This window comes from Lissotriton vulgaris, chromosome 5, assembly GCF_964263255.1.
Source record: "Lissotriton vulgaris chromosome 5, aLisVul1.2, whole genome shotgun sequence".
In the NCBI taxonomy this organism is placed as follows: Eukaryota; Metazoa; Chordata; class Amphibia; order Caudata; family Salamandridae; genus Lissotriton; species Lissotriton vulgaris.
The window spans coordinates 482,054,106-482,066,438 of NC_141693.1; the positions used below are offsets into that span (position 1 = coordinate 482,054,106).

The 12,333-nt window shown below is 45.4% G+C and overlaps 1 protein-coding gene across 5 annotated transcripts in view; it reads right to left on the minus strand.

Annotated features, from left to right (window-relative positions):
- ATP13A2 (ATPase cation transporting 13A2) overlaps nt 1-12,333 on the minus strand; it is an 831,233-nt gene that overhangs the window by 301,242 nt on the left and 517,658 nt on the right. For all 5 annotated transcript variants that reach the window (XM_086921931.1, XM_086921933.1, XM_086921932.1 and 2 more), the window contains one exon: nt 511-588. In XM_086921931.1, the coding sequence (XP_086778057.1) occupies nt 511-588 (78 nt within the window). The remainder of the gene's footprint in view (nt 1-510; nt 589-12,333) is intronic.

The following is a 12,333-nucleotide window of genomic DNA, read 5'->3' on the forward strand; positions in this document are numbered from 1 at the left end:
AAAAACATGCCATATTTGAACACGAGTTGCTTCTTTTGATTTGCAAGTCTCTTTAGATGAACACATTGCAATGCACACTGAAGGGTGAGCCAACAGATCGCAAACAACTAGATCTAATCAATGAAAATGTCTCGGTGAGCTAGCGATTCTAAGGGTCTGTATTCTTTAAAGTAAGGTCGGCCCTGAGGTGCCACTGCCGTCCCCATATAAAGACTCAGACATTACCCTGGTGGTCATCGGTGTCTGTCTGCTTCCCACACATCTAAGGCGGTCACTGCAGATCCTGAGCCCTACAAAGCCAAGGGTGGTTTCATACATTAAAGAATTTCCAAGATTGTGTTACTGCACAAGGTTTGCAATCCAGCCCCTGACTCACTCAATGTACCTCAATATACAGACATAGCACTACATCTTTCTGCTGTGCTAATCCATCACACACTTCCCAACCCGCTAATGCCTCTGACACAGGTTTAATTTCAGTTGAGGGTATTGAAGCTTTAAAGTACTTACTTGGCACTGCGCTCTTGCTGGTTGAACCCGGCTCGGCACTGATGGAGATCAGCACAAGTCCATCCTTCATCCAACACACTGTGAAGAGACAGAGTCCATTTCATTCAAAGCCCTCATGCGTTGAGATGCTCATGCCTCCTTGTGTTATTCATGTATGCTAATTCACAATACTCACTGTTACTCTATGAGACAGTTGCAGCAAACAGCTGTGATATAACTTCTATTATTGCTAGCACTGAATCACAAAGAATGTTTTAATTAGGGCACACAAATCAAAACATTAAGATAATGTTAAGGATCTGGACTAACTTTGTTATGAGTTAACTTGTATTTGGTACTTTAATTTTAATTCCTTGAAACCTGGGTAGAATTCTTGTTGCACATTAGTCACTCCAATGTTGTATTTCTTTTACAGTATAAAATTCTGTTTGTATTTGTGCCCACCTTACTGTGTTCAGTTCCTTTCCAATGTATGGGTATGTGCTAGTGAATTAATGCTGAATCTTTGTATTCGCAATAATAACGTTAGCCATGAAAGATGAAGTGAAGCATTACTGTACATTATTGAGAATGAATTATTTCTATTACGTGTCTAATCCATTCCACAAACAAATAAAGTTTAGAAAACTTGGTCCCACGACAGTTTTACAACCCAGCAGACTATGATTGGGCTACAAATGCAGGCAGCCTAGACCTAGATTCCGTATGATCACCAAATGCAAAGGTTTGTTCATCAAAGAAACAAAGAGTTGCTCTCAAGGAACTGTTTATACACTTAATTATATTCAGTTTTAGAATGAATCCTTCAAAGAAAGGCGGAATAATACCACACCCAAATAGTGCAATGAATGTAGACTTGATCACACATCAATTAGAAAGTCAACAATACAGACATACATATAAAAATGTTTAATTGTTAGTTAGGTTAGTTTATTACTTTAAAAGTACATTGAAGTACACATGTGTGGTAATTCACTCTTGCATATGTAGTGACCAGCATCTTGTGCTTAGATTCTGGTGTGGTTGCTGTGGCCAATACTGTGTACCGATTGATTCAGCAATATCGATGCTTGTCAATATGTACATTACGCACTTTTGAGTCTTGGATATATTTGATCACCATGGACTCGTTTAAACTGGTGTTGCCCATTTTGCCTATAAGCATTTAGTCCTGAGGATGATCTCGCTTATTCATTAGCTTCGAGACAGAAACGTCGACACAATCTCCGCTTCTTCCCTCACAAAAAATTACGTGACAAATTACCAACAACGCAAGTAAACTGATGGTTAACTGTTATGGGCACTACATCACAAAAGAGTGTGTACATATATGTACACAAATACTAGACACTGAAATACTGCTATATTGCAATACATATACCCCTTGTGCTACAACAGATCCCCTTAAGTTTAAAACACTGAAATAACATGGATAACAATTAAACATTTTTATATGTACGCCTGTAATGTTCTACTTCCAAATGATGTTTGATCAAGTATAATTCAGTTGCACTATTAAGGCCTGAATTTCTTCCACCTTTCTTTGAAAGATTCATTCCAATATTAGATTGATTTAAGTGTATAATTAATTCCTTTGGGAGCAACTCATAATTTCTGTTTTGAATATACTCAAGCACCGGAATGGGCTACTTGGTTGCCCTTTGTATACGTAAAGGATCTCTGGTAGGTTATCTCCATCAAAATCATACATTACCATCATCTCATAACACTAGGGTGCCTAAAGTGGCAATGAGAGTATAAACAAACAGTCCCCTCTCGCCCCCAATCATTCTCCAATGCTGGGCTTCAGAGGCAAATACAGTCATTAGGCTCAGTAGCCAGGATAGGTCTTCACCCATTGCCTTCCCATGAACACTGAGGTAGGGGACTGACGTATGGAGTTTGGAAAAGACAGTCAGATTCAGAAAAAAATAAATGAATACACAAGAACAAAGGAACTGAAAATGAGAGAAACAAGGCTACAGGATGGGCAGGGCGGACAGATCACTACCAATTACACAAAGAAAGAAAAAAAACGTATTTAACATAACCAGAGCTCTATCGTAGCTGATTTGATTTAGAAAAACCACCGACAAAAACAAGAAGAGTCATGAAGGTTATTCTGCAAAGAAAGACGATAGAGGAGGTAAATGTGCTTCATCTGCACAGTCAATCTGTTAAGCGGCGTGCCTAGACCGGGATCCTAAGCCAGACAACATCCTGCGGGGATAGCTCAAAAGAAAATTGGCACTCATGCAGGTTTAAAAGTCAAAATATATGAGCTCCTGCAGCCCCATCAATCATTTACAGAAAATGCTACAGCCACAAACCTTTTCACTCACACTTAATATAGCCCAGGGAAGACTATTTGACCATGCCCCACTCTATAATGGTAGGCAACATGAGTCCAAACAGCAGGCTAATGTTCTGCAGTAAAAAAACGGATAGAAACCCAAGAATTATATTGCAAAAAATTCAAAGTGGAAGGAATGACTAAATACAGAATAAAAGCTAATTCACAACACAGCGAATGTGAACGTTTTTACTGTACAAGTATTCTGGAGTGCTATCAATCCACTCCTTCAGTTTGGCCTTGGAACCTTTGTTCAATGGACATCAATTAAACATCAGAACTGGTAAATATAGATGGGTCTGGTGGATTGGTGGACTAATGCATCCACTGTAGGGGCCTATGCTCGACCTCATGGTCAAAGGTTCAAATCCTGGCAGGTTCACTCAGCCTTTCATCCTTTTGAAATCAATAAAATCAGTGCCATTGAGTTGGGTAACAATACACATCTGTTAGTCAGCACCAAGATACCCTTGGTTGAACATCCGCTTTACAAATACACGTTATATTATGTTACAAAGGTCTATAAACGTTGTTATTTACTAGGGACATGTTTATGCTGATGCTATCTCACAAGTTCTCCATGGTAACATTGACAAAGGGGGAGCAATTTGATTCTTTTTCCAATCATCATATCTACAGCACTAAATTTACTCTTCCTATTATTAAGGCAGCCAAGAAAAGTGATTTTGAGAAATAGGAACCCAAGCAGATGCAGTACTGTAATGGCATTTAAATGGGGCAGCCTCATGAAAGAACCAGATTTGGAAAGAAGGCTAACATTTAATTGATGGGTCTGGGCCAAGTTAAGTACAATCAAAAATGGAAATGCTATAATTTTTTTAAAACCTATGCATGCCTTGTAATTCTCTGGTGTACAGTGAAATGTGAAGGATGTTCAAAAGGTTCATTTGTTTTCCACCAGGAGCTGAAAAGATTTCTACAGACAAGTTAGAGATCCTTTTTTCCCCAGAAAGGAGGATCTGGGTTTCCAAATTTGCAAGAATACCATCAGGCTTTGCACTTATTCGGGATCAATATTAGTATCTTATAGAATAAGGAGACTTCAAGGAGGAATGGGGTAGAAAGGTTTACTGTGTTAAATGTTCTATTTCAGCTTTATTAACAATATCAAAATAGAGCTTGTTTTAGAGGTATTAGCACTACTCATATTCCACATAAGCAGCTAATGAAGGAAATAAAATTGGTATAACATCTTTTTTAGTCTCATCGTAAGGTGTTCTTAAAAAAGAGAATACATTAACAAATCCAGCCTTTCAAACAACTGGTTTCAAGCCACAGGGTTCTCACATTCAGAGCCCTGCTGGTCATTATTCTCCCTGCCTCGTGAAGGTACATGGAGGTGCATACATTTGAGACAGTTTGAGGTGTGTTCTCCCTAAGAGGTTTGTAAAAGTTCTTAAACATGTTGATCGTTAAAGCAAATAGATACATGGAACAGTGACAATAATGCCATCTGCAGCTGAAATGTGCAAGAGTCTCATAAATGACAACTGGACATGTATATATATATTTTTTTGAAGTACCCTTGAATGGGAAAATGAGATTAGCACTGGCTAAACAATTTTATTTCATTTTGGGTAATTGAATAGTGTGTTAAACACAAGGGGCACTGGAATACTTTAGACAGCCTAACATATACCAGCTAAATTGCGACTGGGACGGTGGTGTATTGCTGTTTACAAAAGGAAATTCAAATCTGAGGACAGAAAGGAAGAGAATGAGGAAATGCAGCAGGGAAGATGTTGTAATTAGGTACAAGGGGGAGATTTTCATAAAAATGCACAAAGAATACAGAGTGATGACTTTCAAACACATACAACTGATTATGATAGATCAGTAACTTTCAGGTTGTTTAAAAGTGAACAGCTGATAATGAAAATTACAAGGAGTTCGAGGAACATATCCGGGTGCTAGAGAGCAGCAGGAAGGGCAAAGCAGTGATTTGGGTTAGGAGGAGGTGACCTGAGAAAAGGAAAGCTCTGCGATTAGATTTGAAGTTTAGAAGCAAGGTGGCATCCTCAGAAGGTCCCAAAGATGAGATTTGTGGCCTGCCGCAATCCAAGATGGCTGCATGATCACGGCGCTCCAACACTCTGGGACCTAAATTCTATATCTCCACATCTTCAACACTTGCTGCCTCCCAGCAATGTGGCTAACTTGCTGATCTGACCATGCTGTGCAGGATTCCCTCCCTATGCCATGGGCATGACCATGATGACACGGCCTAGGAGGGCTGCCGCGTAGATGGGCCCTACTCTGCCGAGCTCTATACCTCCACGTTATCTGCTAAGTACAGGCCTTGTGATATATGAGCACCGATGCATTCTTGAGTAGCCCAGGCACAAATGACAGATCAGATAATTTCTCACCTAACTCCAAGAAAGAAGACCGTTGCCATCTCCTACACATAGATTACATCCCCTTATAATATGGTTGGTATTGTTCAATAATGTTTTTTAAAAGGATGTTCTCTGCAGGGCGGCTGTCTGAAGCAAAAGATGTATTCTGCTGTATGATACAAGTCAGAACCCAGTACAAGATTATTGGATTTTCAGAATGCTGAACAAACTGATATAGCGGTTGCTTGTAGTAGCGTTGTACAGATGCAGATTGTTTAACTTGCAATATAAACTATTTATTTTAAAAAAAAAAAACTACCTTTCAAACATCAAAAAATTAAAAATCGAAGGCCCTACAGATGAGGTAGATGTAACTGTCCCCATTGAAAATGAACAAACTAAACCTGAAAAGGCCTTAGCATTGCTCAAATGCTTGATGGAAATACTTTAATGTTGCTGATGAATTCTCATCCAAATAGTCTTCCGCACTTGAGATATTACTGTATTGTTCATAAACGCTCAATAAAGTCAACTAAACTATATAGGAATATTTCAGACCTCGTGCTCTAATTGCAGCATTCCATAGAGTTAAGAGAGAGTTGAGGGGATTTGTAGACACCAACAAGACCACTGGGTTGGCTGTGCGCAGCAGCTATGAAACCGAAAAACATAGCAGGATAAAACAGAACACATGAACTGGCTCTGAGCTAAGAGGACCACAGGGGTCCGACAGGACAGTCCATTGATGGTTTAGGGGTTTCACAGGCAGACTGACGTCAGAGAACAAAGCATGCCGAAATAGAGTTCATAGAGCTGGTAATGTCCAACGAGGCGGAGGGCTGAGGAGTTGTGGGAGAGAGGTGACACGGCCCTTAGGAGGAGCTCAAGGAATGTATAAAAACACTACGCAAAGCTGGCACTGAAGAGTTGAATCCAAACAAACAGAGAAAGCCGGGATAGGACATACCCGTCCAGGAAAGAGTATAAAGCATGCAATGTACACAACATTTCAGAGACCAATGAGCCATTAAAACAGCAGACGGAGTGGATGGTCTACTTGTCCATAGAGTGTGGGGTGGAGGGCAACACAGTGGGGCAGATTGATAAGGAGCAGAGGGAGTTATGGGTGGATTGCTCAGCGGACTGTTAAAAGCATTTTTTAATCTGTGACTCTGTATGATGTGATTACCATGGAAATGTGGGGTTTTGTATACAAAATGGAGCCTAAATAATGGAAAAATACTTTCAAATAAACTGTATGAAGCTTGTAGGAATATTCAATTGATGAATTCATCGGGTTGGTATGTGTAGCATGCAAACTCAAAGGGGTGTAATGAGTGGGTCTGTGATGAATTAACCTGCAGGCAGAGGATGGGTGGGCTACGATGTAGCACCACGGGGATGGTTATCTATGACCTCTGGGATGTGCTACCAGGGACTCTTGTGTTTGAACTGCCGGATGTGACACCATTGAGCCGTATTAGCTTCAGAGGCATTTGCAATGTGACAGCAGCAGAACGGAAAGGACTGACAGCATGATATGGTACCAGTTAGCCGGTTAGATGAGTAGTCTTTTATTTTGAGAGTATTAGGCATAGTTACTTTGGAGGTTCAGATTTAACTAATAAAGGTACCCCCATATTTCAGTATTGCTTCAGGTCAAGTGTCCGAACTTGCTAACAAAGAGATGGTGTAACTTTCTATCACCAATCTGACAGATCAAGTCAGGGACATCAAGAAGGCTGTGTCTGCTGAGGATGCGTGCAACTGAAACTTGTCATTCCTTCCGAAATGTTCCGGCCAGACCTTTGACAGGTCTCAGCAGAAATAATTACAATGGGCAGACATGTTTGCAATCTCAGGCCAGAGGCCAGACTGAAAAATCAAGTTTGAAAGGCTATCTTAACTGTTAGGGTTTGAGAACGAGTCCAGGCCAATGTAAAGGAAGCCTTAAATGCTGCTGCCTAAGCTGTAACTCTATATGTGATGGAAGCATGTAATGTGCAGGGAATGTTCTCCAGAGGGCCAGAGACAGAGAGAGAGAAAATGGGAGAGACAGGAGGAGACGAGCAAGAGGTACAAGCAGAGAGTCAGAGATATGCTTTTTCTGGGTATACTAACACTCGCCATCATCTTTTGGATGCCTCGTAGCTCAGTTATACTACAAACCAAGAGCCAATATGACAAAGTAAACGTAATCTAGCCTTGAAAAGTTTACCATGCAACCAGAGCGATCTTATAGCAAGCCACGAGCAACTGATGATCGAATTTAGCAAATCTCAGAATGCAGTTACAACAACCTATGATTTTTAGCACTTGATAGTAGGCTTCCTGTTTACAAAAAACGCTCTAGATTTTCACACTACTGCAGTTGACGATAGAGAACTGGTTATTTAATGCAAATGTTGCCAATATGGTGTTTGAGCTATTCAGAGAATGCATGCCTAGCCACCAATAGGTTTGGCTGTCATAAGGGCATTCACGTGTAGCTCAGTTTTTAAAACGAACTACTAACAATGCATCACATGCCTACATTTGGAATTCCAGATTGCAGAGACAAACACACCCAGCTAAAGGGATGGAGGTGGACATTAAAAGGTAGAGATTGACGTGCTGTCCCTTGTAGTTTCTGCAATGAAAAATCACTGGACTGGACTTATAATTTCACTTTGAAAGCTCACTTTACCAAAAATAAATGGCCAAGTCTCTGGAAGACTAATTAGGCCTGCTGGGTTCAGCCTAGTTCGCCAAGAGACGGGAATAAACCTAATTGGCTTTCATCAGTCAGCTACTGGCTTTGACAGTGCTTCTTAATGTGCTAACCAAGGCAGTTTCGGAATTTCCTGAAAATGTGCTGGCGTTTCTTGGGATATTTTGGCTTTATTACACCAAGGGTGATACCAGGGTATGCGTTAAAGGTGGAAGCATGCACTGCAGCCAAATCCCGAGCACGCTTCTCAGCCAAGTTTAATAACCTGTGCTGGGCATAAGCCCATATCAGATAAGCAACTCACCTTGCCTATCGGGTTGATGATCTCTGTATACCAACTGCAAGTAAAGGAAAACAGATGGGTTTGAACTGATTAATTATGCACCTGCCTGTGTCATAACAGATGATTATTCTACTCCGATCTCAACTATTTTCTGATGGAAATATACCACCAGCAGGAAACACAACTCTTCTGATAAACAGACATGAGAAGACTGTTGACGATGGATGACTCGTAAGCTGTTTACAGGTGTGTAACAGCGGTGCATTGTTATCACAGACTCTCCTACTCACAATGAATCAGACAGCACTGTTGTGTCAGACAGCATTGTTGTGCAGTTTTAACCTATATAAAGTGAATGTCTGCTTACTGAAATAGTCCTTTTATAGGTTTAGCATGTCGTCAAAGTCTGGACATGCAAATGCACTGCTAACTTGAGAGAGGGAAGGAACGCGTGACTCCTTGCTTGTTAAAGTAAGGCATGTTTGTAGCACTGATGGTGAATGCCAAAACCTTTCTATTTAGGAATAAGACAAGAACACCCTTTAATGCGCAGAAGGAACATGTTTATGCTTGCAAGTAGGGATATGGCCAACCATGTTCAGGGGAGACCGTGCACATCATGCTGGCCAAGATGTGGTCTCCATCCTTGGTCTGTAGATTCTGTGGTGATGCAGGCCTCTGAGCTCAGACTTCCTTAACTTGAAGGCAGATGGACATAGGGATGGACTGTGGGTTGGTGTCTTCATTTCATAACAGGGACAGATGAAGGTGTGCATCCCTTATTTTGCTATAGAGAATTCTGAAAACACATCCGCCCTGTAGGTGAAGGGAAGCCTCTGTATGCAGCATGATCTTACAAAGCGGCAGGATTCCCCCTGGGGCATATAGACAACCTCCTTCTAGACGTCACCGATCAGGCTGTAGTAGGACCCAGAGGTGTCGAAGGTGGGTCTCAAATTCAACCGTGTACCAATAGTGATGCCAGAGCCAGATGGTGGAGCTGTACTCTGGGATGGTGTGGCAGTAGCGTGGGACAAGTGTTTTTAGGTCTCGCTATTCGATGCGCATGCGCATCGAGCTTGCGAGGATATAGGGCTTTAACCAGAGTTAAACTAACTGGGCGATTTGGTGCTGTGCCCGTGGCTTTTAAGTCAATGCGCAAGCGCATTGACCTAAAATGCGCGTGCACAGCACCAAATCGCCAGCCATCTGTTCCCCAGCTTGGATCTCCTGGCTGCTCCTCCCCTAATTATCCGCACATCAAAGGCTGCTCCCGCCCCCTGCTTCACACTTCAAACGAATGCTACCGAGAGCATTTCCCGCCCGGCCGCTTTTAATTTCATTTCGCAAGCAGTTCCCCCTCCTCCCTCTCCTCCCTCTCCTGACTTTCTCCTGCCTGCCACACCAATCCAAACTGAGGCGCTGCTGCTCCAGTCCCTGTATTACTCCCACTCATCTATGATTAGGAATAAAAGACTGTCGGTTAAAAACAGTTTCAAGATAAAAATGGTTTCCCATTACTTTTGCAGAATGTTCTGCATTTCCTTAACCGCCTCCAACTCTCCGACTTTCACATGCACATACCACTTTGCTGATACTGACCGAGACATGCGCTTTATAAGCAGGAAATAGAATTCTACAGGAAACAATACTACCGAAGACCATTCGAGGGTGTGAGCTCAATGCCACCGAAGAGTACGTACTATTATTATACTTAAAGTTCAGTCAACTACCCTTGATGCACGGACAACCTTTGAAGAAAGTGAAAAGCATGTACCCTCACCCTCACTCACCCTCAACCCCTCACCCTCACTCACCCTCAACCCCTCACCCTCACCCTCACTCACCCTCACCCCTCACCCTCACCCTCACTCACCCTCACTCACCCTCAACCCCTCACCCTCACTCACCCTCAACCCCTCACCCTCACTCACCCTCACCCACCCTCACCCTCAACCCCTCACCCTCACCCTCAACCCCTCACCCTCACTCACCCTCAACCCCTCACTCACCCTCTCTCACCCTCACCCTCACTCACCCTCAACCCCTCACCCTCACTCACCCTCACTCACCCTCAACCCCTCACCCTCACTCACCCTCAACCCCTCACCCTCACTCACCCTCAACCCCTCACCCTCACTCACCCTCAACCCCTCACCCTCACTCACCCTCAACCCCTCACCCTCACTCACCCTCAACCCCTCACCCTCAACCCCTCACCCTCAACCCCTCACCCTCACTCACCCTCAACCCCTCACCCTCACTCACCCTCAACCCCTCACCCTCACTCACCCTCAACCCCTCACCCTCACTCACCCTCACTCACCCTCAACCCCTCACCCTCACTCACCCTCAACCCCTCACCCTCACCCTCACTCACCCTCAACCCCTCACCCTCAACCCCTCACTCACCCTCACTCTCACTCATCCTCACTCACCCTCAACCCCTCACCCCCTCAACCCCTCACCCTCACTCACCCTCAACCCCTCACCCTCACTCACCCTCACTCACCCTCAACCCCTCACCCTCAACCCCTCACCCTCACTCACCCTCACCCTCTCACCCTCACTCACCCTCACTCACCCTCAACCCCTCACCCTCACTCACCCTCACTCACCCTCACTCTCACTCACCCTCACTCACCCTCAACCCCTCACCCTCACTCACCCTCAACCCCTCACCCTCTCACCCTCAACCCCTCACCCTCACCCTCACTCACCCTCAGCCTCACTCACCCTCACCCTCACTCACCCTCACTCACCCTCAACCCCTCACCCTCACTCACCCTCACCCTCACTCACCCTCACCCTCACTCACCCTCAACCCCTCACCCTCACTCACCCTCAACCCCTCACCCTCACTCACCCTCAACCCCTCACCCCCTCACTCACCCTCACTCTCACTCATCCTCACTCACCCTCAACCCCTCACCCTCACTCACCCTCAACCCCTCACCCTCACTCACCCTCAACCCCTCACCCTCACTCACCCTCACTCACCCTCAACCCCTCACCCTCACTCACCCTCAACCCCTCACCCTCACTCACCCTCAACCCCTCACTCACCCTCAACCCCTCACCCTCACTCACCCTCACCCTCAACCCCTCACCCTCACTCACCCTCACCCTCACTCACCCTCACTCACCCTCACTCACCCTCACTCACCCTCACCCTCACTCACCCTCACCCTCACTCACCCTCAACCCCTCACCCTCACTCACCCTCACCCTCACTCACAACCCCTCACTCACCCTCAACCCCTCACCCTCAACCCCTCACTCACCCTCACTCTCACTCATCCTCACTCACCCTCAACCCCTCACCCTCACCCTCACTCACCCTCAACCCCTCACCCTCAACCCCTCACTCACCCTCACTCTCACTCATCCTAACTCTCACTCACCCTCACTCTCACTCATCCTCACTCTCACTCATCCTCCCTCACCCTCACTCACCCTCAACCCCTCACCCTCACTCACCCTCAACCCCTCACCCTCACTCACCCTCAACCCCTCACCCTCTCACCCTCACTCACCCTCAACCCCTCACCCTCACTCACCCTCAACCCCTCACCCTCACTCACCCTCACTCACCCTCACTCACCCTCACTCACCCTCAACCCCTCACCCTCACTCACCCTCAACCCCTCACCCTCACTCACCCTCACCCCCTCACCCTCACTCACCCTCAACCCCTCACCCTCACCCTCACTCACCCTCAACCCCTCACCCTCACTCACCCTCAACCCCTCACCCTCACTCACCCTCAACCCCTCACCCTCAACCCCTCACTCACCCTCACTCTCACTCATCCTCACTCACCCTCAACCCCTCACCCTCACTCACCCTCAACCCCTCACCCTCACCCCCTCACTCAACCTCACTCACCCTCAACCCCTCACCCTCAACCCCTCACCCTCACCCTCACTCACCCTCAACCCCTCACCCACCCTCAACCCCTCACCCTCACTCACCCTCACTCACCCTCACTCACCCTCAACCCCTCACCCACCCTCACCCTCACTCACCCTCACTCACCCTCAGCCTCACTCACCCTCACTCACCCTCACTCACCCTCACCCTCACTCACCCTCAACCCCTCACCCTCACTCACCCT